At 37.9% G+C, this 24,084-nt stretch overlaps 1 protein-coding gene across 5 annotated transcripts in view; it reads right to left on the bottom strand.

Moving 5' to 3' along the window:
* Positions 1–24,084, bottom strand: part of VPS8 (VPS8 subunit of CORVET complex) — a 234,791-nt gene that overhangs the window by 124,081 nt on the left and 86,626 nt on the right. For all 5 annotated transcript variants that reach the window (XM_019795771.2, XM_011220314.2, XM_034661727.1 and 2 more), the window contains 6 exons: positions 23,785–24,007; positions 20,025–20,114; positions 16,151–16,202; positions 6,253–6,295; positions 4,748–4,820; positions 4,125–4,244 (listed from right to left, as the gene is read on the bottom strand). In XM_019795771.2, coding sequence (XP_019651330.1) covers positions 4,125–4,244; positions 4,748–4,820; positions 6,253–6,295; positions 16,151–16,202; positions 20,025–20,114; positions 23,785–24,007 — 601 coding nt within the window. The remainder of the gene's footprint in view (positions 1–4,124; positions 4,245–4,747; positions 4,821–6,252; positions 6,296–16,150; positions 16,203–20,024; positions 20,115–23,784; positions 24,008–24,084) is intronic.

Here is a 24,084-nt window from a genome sequence, read left to right on the forward strand (position 1 = left end):
TGCTCTCTCCCTCTGTACTCTCTCTCTCAAATAAATAAAATATGTAAAAATAATAATAAATAAATTTAAAATGGATTAAGGACCTAAATGTGAGACCCGAAACTATAAAAATCCTAGAGAAGAGCACAGGCAGTAACTTCTTTGACAACAGCCATAGCAACTTCTTTCTAGATATGTCTCCTGAGGTATGGGAAACAAAAGCAAAAATAAACTATTGGGACTACATTAAAATAAAAAGCTTCTGCACAGCAAAGGAAACAACCAATAAAACTAAAAGGCAACCTATGGAATGGGAGAAGGTATTTGCAAATGATGTATCTGATAAGGGGTTAGTATCCAAAATACATAAAGAACTTTTAAAACTCAACACCCAAAAAAACAAATACTCCAATTAAAAAATGGGCAGAAGACATGAATAGACATTTTTCCAAAGAAGACATGCAAATGGCCAACAGACACATGGAAAGATGATCAACCTCACTTATCATCAGGGAAATGCAAATTAGAAACTACAATGAGATAGCCCCTCATACCTGTCAGAATGGCTAAAATCAACAGCACAGAAACAGGTGTTGGCAAGGATGTGGAGAAGAGGGAACCCTCTTGCACTGCTGGTGGGAATGTAAACTGGTGCAGCCAGGATGGAAAACAGTATGGAGGTTCCTCAAAAAGTTATAATTAGAACTACCCCATGACCCAGCAATTGCACTACTATTTAACCAAAAAATACAAAAATACTAAATCAAAGGGATACATACATCCCGATGTTTGTAGCAGCATTATCTACAATAGCCAAATTACAGATATAGCTCAAGTGTCCACTGACTGATGAATGGAGAAAGAAGATATGGTATATATACACAATGGGATATTATTCATCCATAAAAAAGAATGAAATCTTGCCATTTGCAATGGCATAGATGGAGCTAGAGAGTATTATGCTAAGTGAACTAAGTCAGAGAAAATAAATACCATATGATTTCACTCATGTGGAATTTAAGAAACAAAACAAGCAAAGGGAATAAAAGAGAGAGGCAAACCAAGAAGTCATCTCTTAGCTCTAGAGAACAAACTAATGGTTACCAGAGGGGAGGTGGGCAGGGCATGGGTGAAATAGGTGGTGGGGATTAAGGACTGCACGTGTTGTGATGAGCACCGGGTGATGTATGCAAGTGCTAGGTCACTATGTTGTACACCTGAAACCAATATTACACTGTATGTTAACTAATTGGAATTTAAATAAAAACTTTTTAAAAAAAGGAACAATCTATTGATATAAACAACAGCACTGATAAATCTCAAAAGCATTATTTTAAGTGAAAGAAGCCCCCCAAAACTACAAAGTGTATGATTTTATTTACATGACATTCTGGAAAATGCAAAATTTCAGTATTAGAAAGCAAACTGGTAACTGCCAAGCGCTGGGGTTTGAGATTAACTACAAAACTGCAAAAGTGACCTTTTTGGTGTCATGGAAATGTTCCATATCTAGATTGTTGGAGAGGTCACAAGACTGTACACATGTGTCAGACTCTTCTCTTGAATGGACGAACTACATTTTGCATAAATTATACCTCAAGGAAGCTAAATTTAAAAACTTGATTTGAAAAAAAATTCCTAAATGAAAAAAAGGTGGCAAAATGTGATTCAAAAATCTGTCATGTAAATTATTTTGTGCCCCCCTGGAAATGTTTTTTATTAAGATATATTAACTGTATTAGGAAGGTTATATGATCAATCAGTCATGGCAAAATAGGTAGTGAATCCACGATTTCAGATCCCAGGTCTTATCAATTTCTCCAGCTCTAGTACTGGGCTTATGTCCAACACTTGATACAAGCATGGAAGAAAACCTCCACATGTCTTTCAGGCATTTCAAATTCATTAAGTCCAAAAGAGAATTAATATCTATAGCTCCCCCTATCCCTCACCACAGCCCTGTCCTACCCCCTCATCTCCTGAGAAACCAGTCTCTCCTCTGATTCCCTACTGAATAAATAAACCACTATACATCCAGTTAACCAAGTCAGAAATCTAGGAATCTTTGATGCTTCCCATTTGTCTTATCCTTCACATCCAACTGTGCAATAAGCCCTAAGTTTTAGGCCAATCTGATTCATAAAACATCTTTCAAATCCTTTCACGTCTTATTATCCCTGTCACCTTTAATCTTCTACCTAAATTATTTTTTTAAAGATTTTATTTATTTGAGAGAGAGAGAGAAGGAGCAGGGAGAAGCAGACTCCCTGCTGAGCAGGGAGCTTGATGCAGGACTCAATCCCAGGACCCTGGGATCATGACCTGAGCTGAAGGTAGACACTTAACCAACTGAGCCACCCAGGTGCCCCATCTCCTATCTAGGTTAGTACAAAAATTTGCTAACAGATCTTCTTGCCTCCAAAGTTGTCTTATTTCAACCCATTTTCATACAATAGAGGGAATTTTTCTAATATAAATCATGATATTCCTTTACTTAAAAGGTTTCAGTGGCTACCTACTGCTCTAAAGTCCAAATTTCTCACCATGGATTACAAAACTCACTCTCTACCTACCTCTTTGGATTCGTTTATTACTATAGGCTTCCTTACACTTTGAGATGTGGCCGTACTGATTTTTTTTCCAATTCCTCGAGCCTATCTTGCTCTGTCTTGTTTCCAGGCCTTTTTACATACTTTGTCCTTCTACCTAGAATATTTTTCCCTAATCTTAACCTAACTTCTACTCGTCCTTTGAGACTCACATGGACATCACTTCATACAAGAAACCTTCCTTAACCTTCTATGACATCCCTCTCGTAAGTGTGTGTATGGCACCCTGCACTTCTCCAATGGCATGCACTACACTGTGCTGTAATTACTGATCTCAAAGTCTACATCCTCTTCCTCCACCAACGCAGGCTTTATAGCTTGTAAGCCACCGGTACACCCCCAGGCAGTACAGACCAGGTGATATACTAGGCACTCAACTACTTGTTAAGCAAATGAGATTGCACTGCAGCCTTATTATCAATCCTTGTATAATTCAGATGTCAGCACAATTTCACATGGTCTTCAGTGCTACCAGAGCCCTTAAAAAATAAAAATGAGTTAGAATTCTTTGTTGCTCTCTACCACTCTTTCTGTACCCCCTGCCTCACCACTTTCTGTTTCTCATTTCCTACATGCCAGATAGCAAGTATCCTTATGTTCTCTATGGTTTCTTAAACCAACTAGATCAGACTTCCACTTCTCAGTTTCTTTTCCCTTCTTCCTGTGCAATTAAAATTACCACTTCTGAAGTCAGTTATTCAAATAAACCAATTAAAAGTATAATATAATCGGGAATCTTACCCTTCTCATGGGCATTTTTTTAATTTAACAGTTTATTATATTATTCAACTTATAAATGTACTGTATGCTCATTACAGAAATTTGCCCCATCTCACAGTTAATCACTAATAATATTTAGGCGTATTTCCTTCCGGTCCCTCTTTTCTAAATACCGTGCATATATAACATTTGTGTGTGTCTTACACATTTGTGAGGCTGCTGCTTCACTAAACACTGTAATACAAACACTGCCCATGTTATCAAAAGCTTTTAAAAACCCACTATAATACTATTTAACTGGAAAGATATATTATGTATTATATAATTATTCCCTTGGGGGCATTTTCACAGAGAACCTGGCTCACCCAAATCCATTTTTAATTAAATATTTATGAGGTGGTTTTTTTAGCAGGAAGCTTCCATGTTCCATTTAAACTCCAGTGACTTCCACTATCATCACCACTACATGTCCTTCAGAGCCTTCTTCCATATTCAGTCTGTCAACTAATATAATTTATGAAACCAAAAATGTACCACACATCTAATACTGCTTCAATTTTTTGATAAGGATGTGTTAGAGACAGAGAGACACGGGGACCATGGGGGAAGAAAAAGGGAGGGAGAGATAAAGAAGGGAGGGCAGGGAGATAAAGAATTAGGAAATAGGGTGGCCCAACAAAATTAAACATTTTGAAATGTTTACTGCTCACTGCTAGGGCATAAAAATTGTACCTGCATACACATCCTTCTTCCTATTAGAAAAAATTCATCACCCTGGCTCCTCTAAAAATACCTTAAAATCATATTATCTCTTACCAGTGCCAATACATTTAGAAATTCTCTTGTGTCAAAATGTAGCAGAGTCCTAACATAGGGGTAGATTTCTTCCTCGGGGGAAGCTTCTGCTGAATGCAGGCGAATCAGAAATTCAAATACCTGCAAGTTGAAAGAAAAGCTGATTATTTTCTCTCCTTACAAAGTATCTTGCTGAAGCAACGATTCCCAGTTGGACAAAATAAAGGCAGGTGGAATTGAGTTTAAACTGCCACCATGTTGTAACTTTTCTAATCTGTCTCAGCTCTAAGTCCTGGCTGCAGTGATGGTGGGGAGGCTCTCTCCTACCATTGCAGACAGTTCCTGACTCACATGTAACCCTCAATTACAGTTCATCTTTCCTGCATTTAACAAGAAGCGTAGATCATGAAAATACTGTGGAAATAGAACCAACCTGTTTTTTTTTTTTTAAAGATTTTATTTATTTATTTGACAGAGAGAGAGACAGCCAGCGATGGAGGGAACACAAGCAGGGGGAGTGGGAGAGGAAGAAGCAGGCTTCCATTGCAGGAGCCTGATGTGGGGCTCGATCCCATAATGCCAGGATCACGCCCTGAGCCGAAGGCAGACACTTAATGACTAAGCCACCCAGGCGCCCCACCAACCTGGTTTTTAACCAAGGGAACAAGATCTTCAGGGATGTCACCAAGGGGATAGGCTCGGCCTGCAAGACAACAGCTAGAAGAAAAAAAAAAAAAAAAAAGAACAGAGTTGGTGACTTGTAATGGGCTGAGAACACACTGTTTCTCAAACCCAAAATATTCATTTGATTTTTAAGTAGGCTCAGCTTTTGTCAGGTCACGTTCAAACCTGATCAAGATGAGAGCCAGTTCAGAAAGTGTGGCCAACAGGGATGGTGGTAAAATGCACATCTTGTGACAGAGCAAGCACTTTCATTTCTTCTTATTTTTCCTAAGAGAAACCCAGGCCACGCTAAGTGGACAAGAATGAATGAGAACAGACTATCTGAAAGTCTCACACTCAGCACCAGAAAAAACCTAATGGCACCATTATGCCGTGATTTACCAGTGAAAAACCTAATGGTCTCAGAGACTTTAAACCAGTGGCTCTAAGAACAGTGATTAAAGACAGGGAATGAGCTAGGCTAACAAATGTCTGGAAAATGTCCACAAAAGGACAAGTCTTCAGGGAGAAGAGAACCTGATGAGAATTTAACTGTACAGTTTTACCTCTAAATCAGACCCTCCTTACAGCTAATGCTTTATGGATTATGCCTTGTGGGCTGAACTATAAAGATGTCTTCTGATTATGTGCTCATGGGGGGGGGGAAGCACTGATTTTAAACTTTTTTGAACTAGTCGTCAATTTTGAATGTTGGATTAGAGACAGCATTTTCTAAGAAGTTTAAAATACAGATAATAAAGTCCTAAGTAGATGCTGCAATGTTCTTCTAAGGAATCAATGTAAGAAGTGTGAAATCTCAAGGTTAACTCTGACACTAGGTAGGAGCTAAAAATAATGCTCTGGCAGGTTCTGCCACCTTCCTGCCCACTAGCCTGGCAGCCAGTTATCTATCTAAAAGTTCTATCAGGACACAATTCTGAGCCTGCATAGTCTGTAGGAAAGAACCCTGTTCGGGGAGTAACAAGATACACATTTCACAGCTTAACCTCTGTCACGAACTTTTTCATGATCTAAACACATCTCTTGCCCTTTTATATAAAATAGAAATAACACATATTCCACAGAGTTGTCAGTAGTAAAAGTAAAATACTCAACCACCAGGCTTTCTCAACCTCTGCGTTACTGGTATTTTGACAGAGAGAATCCTTGGTTGTGGGGACGACCCTGTGCGCTGGGGCTGCTCAGCAGCATCTCTGGCCGCCAGCCACCGGATGCCAGCAGCATCTCTCCCCCAGGCCCAACGGGGACAAACAAAAATGACTCTAGACATTGCCAGGCATCAGGGTGGGGGGGGTTCACCAACAGGGGACGAAATCACCCATGGCTGAGAACCACTACTGTACATGCGGACACTGAAACATGAAAAGCACTATACGTACAGGAGATGACAGTACCTCTAAGAATACAGGGGAAATTATGGAAGGAGCATACACACAGATAAATTTGTTTTAAAAAAATCTCTTACCTAATATATACAAGAAGCTTGTTGCCCATAACAACTTGCTCATCTAAAACAGAAAAAGTATCTTCAGCAATTCTGTCTTAAAACCTTTGCAGAAATATAATCTTTATGTGGAAACAAAAAATAAAACTTGGCAATTAAGGTAAGTATCCTCCTAAATAATACACAATTTGAGATAAGACCACTTTAATTCTTGTTTGCAGAATTTCCATTAGATTCTTCTCACAGATACAAAACCAATGAGTCAAACAAGGGTACAGTAGAAGGCATACATCTGAGGGTAGAGAACCATGCATTGTTGGCTTAACCAATAGCCTGGGACCAGGGGAAGGTATAGAACAGGCAATGAATTGATGAGTTAAAGATCATGAACAATTAAGTAATATTAAGACATAACTATAATGTCTTCTCATTTGTAACATGGACCCTTACTACCTATTGTGCTCCAGGGCTGAGAAGGCCACTGTACACAAATATTTAAAGTAAGATACTTAGATTAGTTTTAGCCAAGAGGTTAAGGGCAACAGAGAACAGAGTAGGAGACTCAAGAGTGGATAAAGTGATCGGTAATTCTTATGGTGTGCAGATTATAGGAATTTGTGATTGGTAATATGATGATAAGCCGAAGTTTCTATTTTTGATATGTGAATAGCAGGCATAATGCAAGCACGTGTGCATCTCTTAATCAGTAATCCTTTCTTTTTTTTTTTTTTTTAAAGATTTTATTTATGTATGCGACAGAGATAAAGACAGCCAGCGAGAGAGGGAACACAAGCAGGGGGAGTGGGAGAGGAAGAAGCAGGCTCATAGCGGAGGAGCCTGATATGGGGCTCAATCCCATAACGCCGGGATCACGCCCTGAGCCGAAGGCAGACACTTAACTGCCGTGCCACCCAGGCGCCCCAATCAGTAATCCTTTCTAAACACTCCAGATCTATGTTGTTATAAGTACAAATAAACTTGAATTGCTCGATATTATATGAATAATTACATAGTGCTTCAATTCCAAACTTTTTTTTTTTTTAAAGAGACAGCCAGCGAGAGGGGGAACACAAGCAGGGGGAGTGGGAGAGGAAGAAGCAGGCTCCCAGCGGAGGAGCCTGATGTGGGGCTTGATCCCAGAACACCAGGATCACACCCCGAGCCGAAGGCAGACGCTCAACAACTGAACCACCCAGGCGCCCCCAAACATTTTAAACATTAAGAAACTTCATTTTTTAGAGAAGTTTCACTAGGTTCAAAGCAAAATTGAGAGGAGGGTATAGAGATTTCCCATGCGCCCCCTACCTCCACACCACACTACTCCTCCACTATCAACATCTGCTCTGGAGTGGTACATTTCTTATCATCAATGAATCCACAGTGACACATCATCACATGAAGTCCACAGTTTACATTAGGGTTTACTCTTAATGTTATGCATTCAATGGGTTTTGGCAAATGTATGCTGATGTATAAACACCATTATAGTACTGTACAGAATAGTTTCACTTCTCTAAAGTCCTCTGTGCTCAACCTATTCATCCCTCCCTCTCCATCAACCCCTAGCAAACACCGATTCTTTTATTGGCTCCATAGTTTTGCCTTTTCCACAATGTCATATAATTGGAATCATACAATCTGTAGCCTTTTCAGGTGGGCTTCTTTCATTAGTGATATGCATTCAAGTTTCTCCCTGTCTTTTCATGGCCTGACACTTCAGTTCTTTTTAGTGCTGAATAATATTCCATTGTACGGCTGTACCACAGTTTATCCATTCACTTACTAAAGTACATCTTGGTTGCTTCCAAATTTGGGCAATTATGAAGAGAGATGCTATAAACATCTGCGTGCAGGTTTTTGTGTGGACATAAGTTTTCAACTCCTTTAGGTAAGTATAAAAGAGCATAATTACTGGATCACATAGTATGAGTATGCTTGATTTTATTAGAAATTGCCAAACTGTCCTCCACAGTGGCTGTACCATTATGCATTCTCACCAGCAATGAATGAGAGTTCCTGTTGCTCCACATCACTGCCAGAACTTGGTGTTGTCAGTGTTACAGATTTTGGCCATTGCAACAGGAATGTAGTGGTGTCTCATTATTTTAATTTTTAATGCTCTAATGATGTTGAACATCTTTTCATATGCTTACTTGACCTCTGTGTATCTTTTTTGGTGGGATGTCTATTCTGATCTTTTGTCCATTTTTTAAGTCCAGTTGTTCATTTTCTTATTGCTGAGTTTCAAGAGTTCTTTGCATACTTTAGGTAATAGTCTTCTGCAAATATTTTCTCCCAATCTGTGGATTATTTTCTTTCTCTTGATATTATCTTTTGTAGAACACAAGTTTTTAATTTTAACAAAGTCCAGCTTGTTATTTCTTTCATGGATGGTACCTTCTTTTCACTGAATGGTGCAGTATCTAAAAATTCATCACCATAACCACAGCCAATTAAGTTCTCTCCTATGCTATCCTCTAGATGTTTTCCTCATTTTGCATTCTAAAATTAGGTCTAAAATGCATTTTGGACTTATTTTTGTAAAGGGTGTAAATTCTGTGTCTTTTTTTTTTTTTTTATGTGGATGTCCAGTTGTCCCAGCATTATTTGTTGGAAAGACTATCTTTGTCCAAGGTATTGTCTTTCCTTCTTTGTCAAAGTTCAGTTGACTATATTTATGGGAGTCCATTTTGGGGCTCTCTATTCTGTTCTACTTACCTATTTTTCTATTTTTTTGCCAATACCACACTGTCTCAATTATTGTAGCTTATACTAAGTCTTGGTTAGTGGAGTCTGCCAGCTTTGTTCTTCTCTTTCAATACTGACTTAGCTCTTTTAGGTCTTTTGTCTCTCCACATAAATATTTTAGAATCAGTTTCTCAATATGCAAAAATAAATTACCTGGGACTTTGACTGAGATTACATCTGAATCTATATATCAAGTTGAGAAAAAAAAAAAATGACATCTTGACAATACTGAATCTTCTGCTCCATGAACATGCAATATCCTTCCATTTATATAGTTCTTTGATATCTTTCATCAGTTTTTAGTCTTCCTCATATAGATTTTGTTCATATTTTGTTATATTTACACATGTATAATTCATTTTATAGGGTGGCAATATAAATAGTAATGTTTGTAATTTCAAATTCCACTTGTTTATTGCAAGTATGTAATAAAGCAATCGTCTTTCGTATAGCAACCTTACATCCTGCAATCTTGCTGCAATTGCTTATTAGTTGCAATAGTTTTTGGTCAATTCTTTCTGATTTTCTACATAAATGATGTCACCTTGAACAGTTTTATTTTTTCCTTCCCAAACTATATAATCTTCTTTTCCTTTTCTTGTCTTTTTGCATTAGGTAGGACTTCCAGTATGATGTTAAAAGCAGCAGTGAGAAGGGGTCATCCTTGCCTTGTCCCTGATTCTGCAGTAATAGCTTCAAATTTCTCACCATTAAGCAGGATGTTAGCTGTAGTTTTGTTTTTGTTTTTTCTTAATAGATGTTTTATCAAGTTGAGAAAGTTTTCCTCTATTCCTACATTACTGAGAGTTTTTTCGTGAATGGGTATGGATTTTGTCAAATGCTTTTTCTGTCTGTTGCTATGATCATGAGATTTCTCTTCTCTTTCTTATTTTTTTTTTAAGATTTTTTATTTATTTATTCATCAGAGATAGAGACAGCCAGCGAGAGAGGGAACACAAGCAGGGGGAGTGGGAGAGGAAGAAGCAGGCTCATCGCAGAAGAGCCCGATGTGGGGCTCGATCCCACAACGCCGGGATCACGCCCTGAGCCGAAGGCAGACGCCCAACCGCTGTGCCACCCACGCGCCCCTCTTCTCTTTCTTATTGATGGGATGGAATACATTAATTAATTTTCAAATGCTGAAGCAGCCATGTATACCTGGGATAAGTCTTACTTGGCTGTAGTGAATAATTCTTATTATACATTCTTGGATTCAATTTGCTAATATTTTATTGAGGATTTCTACATCTATGCTCATGAGAGATACTTGTCTGAAGTTTTCTTCTCCTACAACATCTTTGTCTGATTTTGCTATGAGGGCATTAGGTTAATGCTGGCCTCACAGAATGCATTAGAAGTATTCCCTTAGCTCTGTTTTTTAGAGGATATTATAGAGAATTGGTATAATTTCTGATAAAATTTACCAGTGAAACCCATCTGGGCCTGGCACTTCTGTTCAAGAAGGTTATTAATTATTGATTCAATTTCCATAATAGATGTAGGCCTATTCAGATTGTCAAATATAAATATAAAATTTCTTCTTGTGTAAGCTTTGGCAAATTGTATCCTTCAAAGAATTAATCTATTTCATGAGGGTTATCAAATTTGTGGACACGTAAATGTTCATAATATTCCTTTCTTATCCTCTTAATATCCATTGGATCTAGACTGATGTCTTAGCTTTCATTTCTAATATTAGTAATTTGTGTCTTTTCTCTTTGTTGGCGTGGCTACAGGCTAATCAATTTTACTGATCTTTTCAAAAAAATAGCTTTTCAAAAAAGTCAACACTTTTCTCTACTGATTTCCTGTTTAATTTCATGGATTTCTGCTCCAATGCTTATTATTTCTTTTCTTTGCTCACTTTGGACTTAATTTGCTCTCCTTTTTCTAAATTCCTAAAGTAGAAGCCTTAGAATATTGATTTTAAATCCTTCTTCTTTTCTAATATTTGCTTTCAATGTTATAAATTTCCCTCAGAGCACTGCTTTTGCTGCATCTCACATATTATAAGTATTTTCATTTAATTAAAAGTAATTTTAAATTTCTTGAGATTTCTCCTTTGTCTCATGTGTTACTTAGAAGTATATTGCTTAATCTCTGTTTTCTTTTTTTTTTTAATTTTCCAGCTTTCTTTCCCTTGTCTAGTTTAATTCTACTGTGGTCTGAGAGAAGGCATTATATGATTTCTGTTCTTTTAAATTTCTTAAAGTGTGTTTTACGGCCCTGAATGTGGTCTATCTTATTAGTAAATGTTCCATGTGAACATTTACTGTTCACATGGATGAACAGTTATTGTTGGATGAAGCAGCCTACAGATATTAATAATATCCAGTTGAATGAAGGTGCTGCTGAGTTCACCTATGTCCTTACTAATCTTCTGTCTGCTGGATCTGTCCATTTCTGATATAGGGTTGTTAAAATCTCCAACTGTAATAGTGGTTTTATCTATTTCTCTTCACTATTCTATAAGTTTTTGCCTCATGTATTTTGCACTGTTGTTGGGTGCATGCACATTAAAGACTGTTATGTCTTCTTGGAGTATTAATCCCTTAATCATTATATAATGCCCCTCTTTATCCCTGATAAGGTTCTTTGTTTTGAGATTCTCTCTCTCCCTCTGTCCCTCCTTCTGGCTCTCTCTCTCTCAAAATAAAAAATAAGTCTCAATAAATTTAAAAAGATATAAATCATACAAAGTATGTTCTCTTGCCACAATGTAATAAAATCAGAAATCAGTATCAGAAGGAAATGCGAGAAAATCACAGATATGTTGAAACTAAATAACATAGTTCCAAAAACCAATATCACAAGGAAAATTGGCAATTACTTTGAGATGAATGAAAATAAAGACACTATTACCAAAATTTATGGGATGCAGCTAATGCATTACTTAGAATAATATTTAGAGGTATAAACACCTGTTTTTAAAAAGAAAAAAGATTTCAAATCAATAACCTAGAATTCTACTTCAAAAAGCTAAATAAAGGGGGAGGTGCAAATCAAACCCAATTACTAAGATGAAGGAAGTAAATATTAAAGATTAAAGCTGAAATAAATGAAAAATGAAAGGAAAATTAAAAATATCAATGAAATCAAAACTGGTCCTCTGAAAAGATCAACAAAATTGACAAACCTTTAGCTGTACAGACCAAGAAATGACAAGACTCAAATTACTCAAATCAGTAATAAAAGATATCACTATGGACCTTATAAAAATAAAAAGAATACAAGAGAATACCATAAGCACTATATGCCAACAAATTAGATAACAGGCGAAATGGACAAATTCCTAGAAATACCAAAACTGACACAAAAGAGACTATAACAAGCAAAGAGACTGAACTTAAAAACTTTCAACTAAATCTATCCCAGGCTCACAGGGCTTCACTAATGAATTCCGCCAAACATTTTTTTTAAGATTTATTTATTTATCTTAGAGAGAGAGAGAGAGAGAGCACATGAGTGTGGGGGAGAGGGGCAGGGGGAGAGAGAAACACAAGCAGACTCCATGCAAGGAGCCCAACCCAGGGCTCAATCTCACCACCCTGAGATCATGACCTGAATTGAAACCAAGAGTCAGATGCTTAACCAACTGTGCCACGCAGGTGCCCCTTTTTTTAAAGATTTATTCTACTTTTGGACAGAGAGGCAGAGACAGGGGGGAGGGGGGAGAGCGAGCGCGTGCGCTCATGAGTCACAGGGGAGGAGACAGAGAATCTCCAGCAGACCCTACTGAGCATGGAGTCCAACCTGGGGCTCAATAACCCTAAGATCATGACCTGAGCCAAAACCAAGAGTCAGACGCTCAACCGAATGAACCACCCAGGCACCCCTGAATTTAAAAAAGGATACCAATCCTTCACAAACTCTTCCAAAGATCAGAAGATAGAACAACCCATTCCATGATGCAAGTATACCAAGTATCAAGTATACATACTAGTACATGAAAGAAGACATGAAAAGACATGAAAAGAAGATAAAACTAAAGGATATCCTTTATAAATATAGACATAAAAATCCTCAAAAAAACAAATACTAGCAAACGGAATCCAATAGCATCTATAAAAGATGTACACACCAAGACCAAGGGGTATTTATCCCAACAATTTAAGACTGGCTTAACATATAAAAATCAACCAAATCTTATAGACCATATAAAATAAAGGGCAAAGCCCAAGAGATTACCTTAATAGATGCAGAAAAAAGCATTTGATAAAATCTAATTCTTTCATATTAAAAACACTCAACAATCTAGGAAAAGAAGGAAACTTCTTCAAATTGGTAAGGCCATCTATGAAAAACCTACAGGTTACAAAATATTTAATAATGAAAGACTGAATGCATTCCCCCTCAGATCAGGAAAAAGATAAAGATGTCCACCCTTGCCACTTCATTCAACAGTGTATTGGAGGTTCTAACCAGACCAGTTAGAGGGGGGGAAAAAACCAGAAGGCATTCAGATCAGAAAGGAAGAAGTAAAACTATCTCTATTTACAAATAATATGATCTTACATATGCAGAAAATTCTACAGAATCCATTTAAAAAATTAGAACGAATTCAGCAAGAATGCAGGATACAAGATCAATATACAAAAATCAATTTCATTTCTATACACTCACAAAGAACATTCCAAAAGTGAAATTAAAATACCAATTCCATTTATAATAGCATCAAAATTAGTAAAACAGGAGTAGATACAAAAGAAGTATATGACTTACACACTGAAAAACTGCAAAACACCGCTGAAAGAAATTAAACAAGACCTAAATAAATGTGAAGATATCCTATGCTCATGGATTGGAAGACGTAACGATGTTAAGACAGCAATAATCCCCAAACTGATTTATAGATTCAAAGCATCCTTATCAAAATCCCAGGTGCCTTTTTGCAGAAATTGGGAAACCAAAGTGACTTAAAGTCAAAGACCAAAATAAACGGAGAAACATATGGCATTCATAGATTAGAAGACTCAACAAGGTTAAAATGGCAATCTCCCCCAAATTAATCTATAGGGTCAATTGCAATCTCAAACAAAATTCTAGTATATTTTTTAAAAGAAAGCAATGAGTTGATTTTAATGGTTATATGTAAAGCCAAAGAACCCAGACTAGTCACAACAATTTTGACAAAGAAAAGCTGGAAGATTTAAGTACCTGATTTCAAGACTTACTATAAAGCTACACTAGTCAAGACAGTATATTCCTGGCATAAGTACAGACATATAGGTCAAGGGGAACATAACAAAGAGCGCAGAAAGAGACCCATACTTCTATGCTCGATTTTTGACAAAAATACATTTTTCCCAATTTTTTTAACAAAAAAGATGTCAATGGAAACAAGGTATCTTTTCAAAAAATGGTAAAGAAACTAACTGATGGCTTTATGAGAAAAAAATAAACCTTGAACTTTAACTTGCATCAAACAGGAAAATTAACTCAAAATGGATTACAGACCTAAATATAAGTGCTTAAACTATTAAATTTATAGAAAAAAAACAAAGGAGAAAATCTTTATGACACTGAATTGGACAAAGATTTCTTAAACACCAAGCCTAAAACTACAAAAGAAAAAACGAATAAAATGAACTTAATGAAGATTAAAAACTGTTGATCTATGAAAGACATGGTTAAGAAAACAAAAAGCTAAGCAAGAGACTGGGAGAAAATTCTGCAAAATGTATCTTGAAAAAGGGATCGTATCCAGACTACATAAAGATCTCACAGGCTCTGGTGGGGATTCATTCACTTGGAACTTTCACAACCCACTAATATGAAGTCCAGGAATGCCTCCTCCCTAATCCCAAAAAAGTGCTAAAGAGTTAACTGATTAAAACACACACACACACACACACACACACACACACACGTGACATACACTGGTGTGTGTGTGTGTGTGTGTGTGTGGGCGGGCAAGAGCACATGAAAAGATGTTCAAAATCACTAACCACTGTGAAAATAAAAATTTAAATCACGAGATACCATTATACACCCACTAGAATGGCTAAATTTTTTCAAAGATTTACAGACTGACAGTACCAAGTGCTTGCAAGGATATGGAATAACTAACTGGAAGTCTTATACACTGTTGGTTAGAAATGCAAAATGTTACGGTCATTTTGAAAAACCAAGTTGCGGTACCTTATAAAGTAAAATATGTATTTACCATATAATCTCTCCATTCCATTCTTAGGTACTTGCCCAAGAAAAATAAACACCTATGCCCACACAAAAACGTATTCACAGCTTAGGGTCAATGACGGGGGATAAAGGCAACATAAAGGGGGGTGCCTGGGTGGCACAGCGGTTGGGCGTCTGCCTTCGGCTCAGGGTGTGATCCCGGCGTTATGGGATCGAGCCCCATATCAGGTTCCTCCGCTGGGAGCCTGCTTCTTCCTCCCACTCCCCCTGCTTGTGTTCCCTCTCTCGCTGGCTGTCTCTGTCTCTGTCGAATAAATAAATAAAATCTTTGAAAAAAAAAAAGGCAATATAAAGGATGCTATGGTAATCAAATGATTTTGTATCTTGACTTTATCATTGTGAGTATCCAGTTGTGATATTGTGCTTTAGTTCTGCAAGATGTTATCACTGGGGGAAACTGGGTAAAGAGTGTATATGATCTCTTGTGTCATTTCGTACAACTGCATGTGACTCTATAGTTTCCTCCTAAGTTTAATTAGAAACAAAACTTGTTCACAAATGTTATAGCAACATTACTTAGAACAGCTCCAAAGTGGAAACAAGTCAAATGTCCATCATCTGGTGAATAAACAATTGACAGTATATCCAACCTGGGAAATACCACTCCCAAGTAAAAAGGAACAAATATTAATACATGGAACAAAATGGATGTATCTCAAAAACATTATGCTGAGTGAGAGAAATAAAACACCAAAAATTACCTACCGTATGAGCCCACTCACAAGACAAGTAGAGCAGTGACTGCCTGGAGGTTGGCCTGGGGGGAAGAGCTGGAGTATAAAGGGGCAGGGGGAAACTTCAGTGTGAAGGAACTTTAGCTCCTTTTATAGTTTGATTATGGTGGTGGTTATATGATTTATATACGCTTATCGAAATTCATAGTGTACACATAAAATTGGTTTATTTTGTGAAATTTAAATATCTTAAGATAAAAAAGGAGGAAAAATATGAAGACTTAGAAAATTAATACCTGTTAGCGTCCTTCCTGCATTCAGAGGAGGAGCAATGACTCTGAAAAGTTTCTGCATTAAAATTAAAAAGAAAACAATCACCATCATTTTTAAAAAAGAATTATATTTTCAAAAACATAATCAAGAATCTCATGCTACTAATCACCTTTCTCCGATTGAATTAGGTATTTGCTATTGAGATTAAATATAAAAACTTTTAATGGCCATGAACTATTATCGAAGGATCACTGGGAAACAACTGTCATATTCCTCACTCAAAGAAACCATTTAGGGGGCCTGCGTGGTTCAGTTCAGTTAAGTATCTGCCTTCCGCTCAGGTCATGATCCCAGGATTCTGGGATTGAGCCCTGCATCAGGCTCCCTCCTCAGCAAGGAGTCTGCTTCTCCCTCTCCCTGCTGCTCCCCCTACTTGTGCTCTGTCAAATAAATAAATAAAATCTTTAAAACACACACACACACACAAAGAACCCATTTAATAAATACCAGTGATGAGGGAACAGAAGGCAAGCTGCGGTCAAAGCAGAAGCTGACACCCCACACCCACCCACCCAGTGGTGACATTCCTCAGGCACTCCTGGCTGCCCTGAAGCTAAGGAAAGGAAAAACAAATGGCTAACTAATAGAGATCACAATCCTGCAAGACAAGAATCTCCCTCAGTTTACAAATGTCTTAGTAATCCACAAGAACAAAGCATTTCTATCAATGACCTAGCTTCCAGAAGGGAATGTAAGATACAATTAAATGTGCTTATAACCTGCAGCCCACGGACAGATACTTGAAGCCGTAGAGTATAATGTTCCTCCAGAAAGCTCCCAACTATCACATTAATGTCTTGCTAGAGGGAAAACAACCTTAACTTGACGAGGGCAAGGCCTCTGGTATCCTGTGAGTCTTAACATATGAAAATCCTTTTAAAACCTCCCTTTTCCTTACCTTCCCCAACCCCATAGTATATAATCAACCACCCCTCACAACCCAGGTGCAGCCCCTTTTTCTGCCCATGGGTCCTGTCCCCATGCATTAATAAACCACCATTTTGCACCAAAGACACCTCAAGAATTCTTTCTCGGTTGTCGGCTCCAGACCTCACCCCACCAAACCTCACCTATATTCCAAAACCCCATCATCACCAGTTAGATGAAGGTCTTTGTTGAGATTGTAATTTCTGATATAAAATACCCTTACGTTATTCAAAATGCTTTATTTAAAAAAAAAATAGTAAGAAAGTGAAGGGATTAATAGCCTACCAAAATGATAACGATTACCTTAAAATGAAAACATATGAACACCAGCAGACACTAAAGGAGGAAACATTATCTAATTTAAGCACAGTCCCTGAAAACACGGTAAGACAGATGACAAAACTACACTGGCCTTCCTCAAAGGGAGTTACCTGTTTGGGAGGGGACCCTTAGCACTGGGAAATGCAAATTAAACTGCTCATTAGCATCAAAAAGCCCAAAAAACTAATCCATATTTTCTTTCCCAGGGAAGCCCTCCCTGCTACTCAACATTTTGCTAAACTGGTATGTAAACCTTTAGTTCTGACTATTCAGGAAAGTACACTCTACTTAAAGTGCTCCTAGTACTTGTGTGCATAAACTTTATCTTTTCTGCTGTTAATTGGTCTTTCATCAGTTAATTCGCAGCCCTCCCCCCACCGCTGGGACCTAAATTGCTAGAGGAAGTTTTTCCTCTCAACACAAGGCCCTACTTCTACCTCAGAAGGAGACAAAGCCAGAACTAAGAAAGATTTCAGAGACTGTGGTAGTCATCTCGAATGTGATGACACTGTCATACTAGAAAACCTAGAAAATTCCAAGAGGCAGGTCACCTTTTAATTTTGGCCTAAGTATGAAAATAACTAAACATGGACAAGTAATTTCCTTGTGGGCAGAAAATTATATAAAAAGAATCCGAGTGCCCCCAACCTCCCATTGCTAGCTAACCTCCCCAAATGACTATTTAATAACAAATACCAAGCTCGTTCGGAAAACCATTAAACTTGAAAACTTCTCTTAACACAAAACAAGTCAACCTTAATAGCCCAGCAGTCCATCTGAGACGTATAGGTATAAATGCAAACCAGACTTTGAGGAATGAAACACACAAAACTAAAACTTTAAGAGCCCTAATAACAAAAACTCCGCAATCGTTTTTATCACCATAGAATGTACTGAATCAGAATCTGTTTCTGAGGATTATTTTGAGACAAACTAGAAACTGTAGAGGCCACTTTTAGGCAACAGGCTTGAGCAATGCAAATCTGATCAGGGTAAAAGGGCCCACAGCTATTACAGAATTGAATGCCAACAGGAAGGGCAATCAGTCTCATTAAGTGATCCACCTCGAAATAGCTACAGGCCCTAACTGACCAATTGCAACAAGACACAATTCCTAAAATTACCAAAAAAGAGAAAATTCCAAACATCCCTATACTCCCTCACTTCACCCTATAACTGGCCCCTCATCACTGCCTTGTCACAGTCCCTTCTCTGCCCGCCACTCCCCAGCAGTGTATTCAATAAACTTTTCTTTTTTTCTGTCTTAGGTGAAGTCTTTCACCACCGGCACCACAGGCCCCCATCCAAGCAGAGCACCCTACCTTTGGTGGATGCCCCCACCTGATCAGGAGATAGCCGTAATTGGGATGCCTCACATTTGGTGGCCCAAAGGTGACCCTCTGTCTGCCCGGGGCTCTCCCCAGATTCTCTGGGAATTTCTCAGGACTTTCCCTCGGTGGACCATCCAATGGGGGCATCTCACAGAAATTGCATTAATTCTTCCTAATTGTGGTTTAAGGTGAGACAGGAAACATTTTTTGGGTGCAGGGAGGTCCTGGACCTCATTGAACAGGCAGCTGACAGCTCTTTCCAGGACTTCAGCAGGGAAGCAGCTGAGAGGTGTTAAGTGTAAAGAATACTTACTAGACACACAATCAGGGTCAAAACCAGAGGAAGAGGGCCATGGCACTCATTCTGGAAATTGACCAAGAGAAGAGAGGTGCAACCGAACTGGAGGAGTTTTGAATTAGAGTGATACTCACCTACCAAGTTATGTGTGTTTAAGGAAGCCTGAAATATCACAAGGTAACTGCTGGCTTAGTAATACTGAAGGCAGTTTTGGATGGCATTAAATACGCCAAAAAAAAAAAAAAAAAAAAAAATTTGCTTGGATGCCTTCCACAGATGTGTGGCTCTTGTGAGCCAGGTAATTAGTCATTGTAATAAAACAATGGGCTGGCAGGGTACTACATATATCCACAATCCATTATCTACAATTCCGTCCTCAATTTAAGGTAAATAACAAGATGGATATGGCATTTGGTTCTTTTTAAAATAAGCCCAAATGCTTTTTAGTGGTAAAGAGAATAAATTATAATGCAAGCTGTAAAAGCTAAACTGGGAAAAGCAACAAATCAGCAATTAACAAATAATGATCTCTCATGGTTATCAGGACCTTCCTCCAGCACAATGTATCTAAAAAAGAGTATTTCTCAATAGTACATTTACTACACACAATAAGCATACAAAATAAATTTCTTACACCTTTTGGAAAACATAATATAATATCAAAAATCTTATAAAAAAACAAACTTAAAGTCTAACAGGCACGCATTACCTTCAATTTTATCTATTTGTTCCCCGGGATTTAAATACCTACTTATGCAGATAAAAAAGAAAGCAATGGCAGAAGGTGTGAAATTAAAGGCTACCTAAAGTCCCAAGCTAATATGGGTGCAAATCTTATAATAAATCTACAAGCAATTAAGCGACTGGATGACAACAGAAACTATTGAAAGCAAATGGAGAATAGGAAAAAGCCATTAACAGACAATAGTAAATACGTGTCCAAGTTAGGAAGTATCTTACCTCCATTGGACTAATAAATTCATTCATGCCTCTGTTGTAGACATAGATCATAGCATCATACAGACGATTTTCCCAACACATGAGAACTACCTGTAAAAAGGAAGAGTTGCTTATTCCATACAATTCGGAATTTTTCTTAGTCCTTCTCTGAAAAAAACTGAAGTACAGTTGACCCTTGAACAATTCGGAGTTTAGGGGTGCTGACCCCTCCCTACCCCTGCACAGTCAAAAATCCATATATAACTTCTGACTCCCCAAAACTCAACTACTAATAGCCTACAGTTGGGCAGTCTTACTGGTAACAGTTAAGTAACACCTGTTTCATACGTTTATATGTATTATATTCTGTATTCTTACTATAAAGTAGGACAGAGAAAAGGTTACTAAGAAAATTTTAAGGAAGAGGAAATACATTTACATTACTGTGCTGTACTTATTGAAAGAGGTCCACATATAAACAGACCTGTGTAGTTCAAATCATGTTGTTCAAGGGTCAACAGCACTCCAAACACAATGCCAGGGTAATAGTTGGTGGGAGGTTCAATACTACTTTTATTTTTTTTATTTTTTTTTTTTAAATTAAAGATTTTATTTATTTATTCAACAGAGATAGAGACAGCCAGCGAGAGAGGGAACACAAGCAGGGGGAGTGGGAGAGGAAGAAGCATGCTCACAGCAGAGGAGCCTGATGTGGGACTCGATCCCATAACGCCGGGATCACGCCCTGAGCCGAAGGCAGACGCTTAACCGCCGTGCCACCCAGGCGCCGTTCAATACTACTTTTAATTGTACAATAGCTGTTTTTAAACATCCCCAATGTCTGTTTTTTCCTCTATCCTCCCCTTTTCCATATTCATTCTACCCTTGGTCAAGAACTCTACAAATTATTTACTGAACGCCTATATTCAGGCCCACTGCTAGGATCAGACAAACCCAGACTGAGTCTCTACCCTTACAGAACTACTGTTCATCCTGGACACTAACCAAAAGGGAGGGGCACAAAATGGTGTGAGCTACAACTGGGGAAGATACTCAATTACACATTTAATTCATTTACAAATGTGATGTGTTACAAAGGAACCTGACTTGGTGTAGAGAGTATTCGGGTCACCACTGAGGAAGCAATATTTAAGAAAGGGCCTAGAGAAAGCCAAAAGCAGAGAGGGAATCTAAGGACTATGCAGGCTGAAGCAGTAAAGATGAACGTCTCAAGGCAGCAAGAAGCTTGAAGTGTTTAAAGATGGAGAGAAATTAATTTCAGAAAATATTTAGAAGAGGAACAGATGACCTGCAGTGTAATCTATATTCTGTTCCTAATGAGGGCTATATTATACTACAGAGTGACAAGGGATGAGGGCTGAACAAGAAGAGGAGAGGGTGGCAAAGGAAAATAAGGGGCAGCCTGAGAATTAAGAGGAAAAACAGAAGTGAAGTGTCATGGGAGAGTCTTTGTAGACTATGGCATGTTCTAGGCCCCCTTTTCTTCTCTCACTACCCTCTCTCTCAGCCAGTGCTGTGATCAGACATCTCTGTACTGATGACTAACACATTTACCTCCCCTCTAACCCATATATCCAACCACTTACTTGATATCTTCACCTGAATGTCTAGTAGCTATCTCAACATAAAATGGCAAAACAGAATTCCTGATTTTGTCTCTCAAACTTAGACCTACCCAGTCTTCCAATCTTCTTAGAGGAATCGCTATCCACCTTTATCTCAAGCAAAAAAACTAAGCATCATCCTTAAATTCTCTTTCCCACACTTCCACACCCTTGCATCCAATTCATCAGCACATCAATCCTACTGACAAAACATCCCAAATCAGGCCATCTCTCTCCATCTCACTGCAACCATCTCTGATCAGGACCATTTCCTGGACCAGTGCCTAACTAATCTCCTTACTTCTTCTGTACTTGGCTCCCACCTTCATTCTGTTATCCCTAAAGTAAACCAGAGTCATCTTGCTTAAAACCTTTTAATGATTTCCCAGAGCACTCAGAGTAAAATGGAAATATCTGTACCTTGCCCTGAAAGGGCTATCTCTCTTTCAACCAAGCTCCCAGCCTCTTTGACTTTTATCTGTAACGTTAACATTCAAGGCTTTTTTTTTTTTTGGCATTAGCTGTTGCTTTTATCTGGAACAATCTTCTCCAAGATCTCTGCATTACTGATTTCATCTTGTCATTCGGATTTCAGACTCAATGTTACCTCCTTGGGAAGACTTTCTACAGGTAAGCAATCTAAGATAGCCTCATATATCCTCTACCATACATGACTTAACATAACACTTCTTTTTTTATATTTCTGGTTTAATTGCTTACTATCAAACTTTTTTGCTAAAATGTAAGCCTCTGAGAGGATAAGTGCTGTCCACTAGGGTCACTGAAGCATCCTCGGAGCCTGACAATCAGTGCTTCTTGAATTAACAAACAAATGCTACTGAAAGAGTAAGTAAAATGTGAAAAATATGACTTGATATAGTGGACATGGAGGGCATTACTGACTCCATTGAAAGCAAGGCTGAAAAGTTATTAGGATGTGGGGGAAAACGGAAGTACAACCTTAGACAATACTTTCAAGACATCTGGCTATGACTGGGAAGAGTGACATGGGGCAGTAACCCACAAGGAAGAAGGCTTCCTATGGAGAGAAGGGAAACTGAAAAGAAGATTTTTAAGATTATTTTAACATAAAAAAAGACTAGAGCATATTTACATAGTGTTGGGGAAAAGCTAAAAATACTGGGAAGACAAGAAAAGAGAAATTTCTCTTATACTGGTGATAGGTAAATAAAACTAGATTGATAACATGCTCTCAAATCACTGGAACTATTACCTGACATGAAGACTATGCCAAATTACGCATACAACAGAAAGGCATACATAAAAGAGGATCTGGCTTTACTTTGCAAACTCACAGCCATTCATAAAGAGCTTCCAGAAGGAAAACAATAACCATTTCTCCAAGCCCTTCACTTTTATGTGATTTTGCATATTTGAAAAAAAAACTACTTTTGGTCTTTTTAAGATCTTTTAAGTCATCCATATTTTAGCTCAACAGGGCTTACTTATTAGCATCTTTGTACCTTTGCGCCTTTGTAGGAATAGCATGTCCATTACTAGGACTAATAAGGAACTCAAGAGTTAAGAGTGCAATGTCTAAGGCCAAAGTATATACAGCTCCCCAATTAAAGACTGAAACTTATTGTGGAGGTATATTTACAAACAATGGGCTGGCTGATCAAGCTAAGACATCCTGTAATTTGCTTCTTATACTAGGTTCTGCATTTCAAAACTCAATGCATGAAAGTTATCAACTCTGGACATATAAAGCAGCTTTTAGAAAATGGCATCACACTCTTCCAAGTAAAATTATTCTATTATTCATGCAAAAGTACTCATGTTTGAAATTCACTTGCAGGATGAAAACTGTACTAGTGAATAAATAAATGGATGAAGAAGGATCAGTCAATAAGCATCTATTGAGCAACTACCAAATGTAACCTTTATGCTAAGCGCTGTGGGGATGTCAAAGAAATAGAAGACTCTTGGCTTGCAGGAGTTCATAATCCAGTTTTCGTTAAAACAGGCCTAAGAAATATACTGACAAATACAAGTTTAAGAGACATCTTACCAAAAGTGCTCAGTATATAAATGGGGTTGATGGAAGGCACAATGAGGCCCAATCAGTCAGATAAGTATAATCAATAAAGGAATGATGTTTATTATGTGTATTAGTAAATTTTCTATAAACTCACCTGCTGAATATCTAGGCTGGTGATATCCATATGTACAATGAGGGCTTCCACATTTTCCATTAACTTTTTATCTTGGAAATGAACAATCAAGTCTTTCATTACCTGGGGGGTCATCCCCACCAGTTTATCACTTAAAATATATGGCTCAAGGCACTCCAAAAACACTCCTTTGGCCACTGAATTCTCACTTAGTTTGTCATACATCTGGCTAAATAAAAGATCCCTGTAACAGAAAAAGAAAAAGCATACTTTTAGGAATATTCTGAGCATCACTAAATTCAATCTGCTAACTGTTCCTCC

Source organism: Ailuropoda melanoleuca, chromosome 1, assembly GCF_002007445.2.
Source record: "Ailuropoda melanoleuca isolate Jingjing chromosome 1, ASM200744v2, whole genome shotgun sequence".
Taxonomy (NCBI): Eukaryota; Metazoa; Chordata; class Mammalia; order Carnivora; family Ursidae; genus Ailuropoda; species Ailuropoda melanoleuca.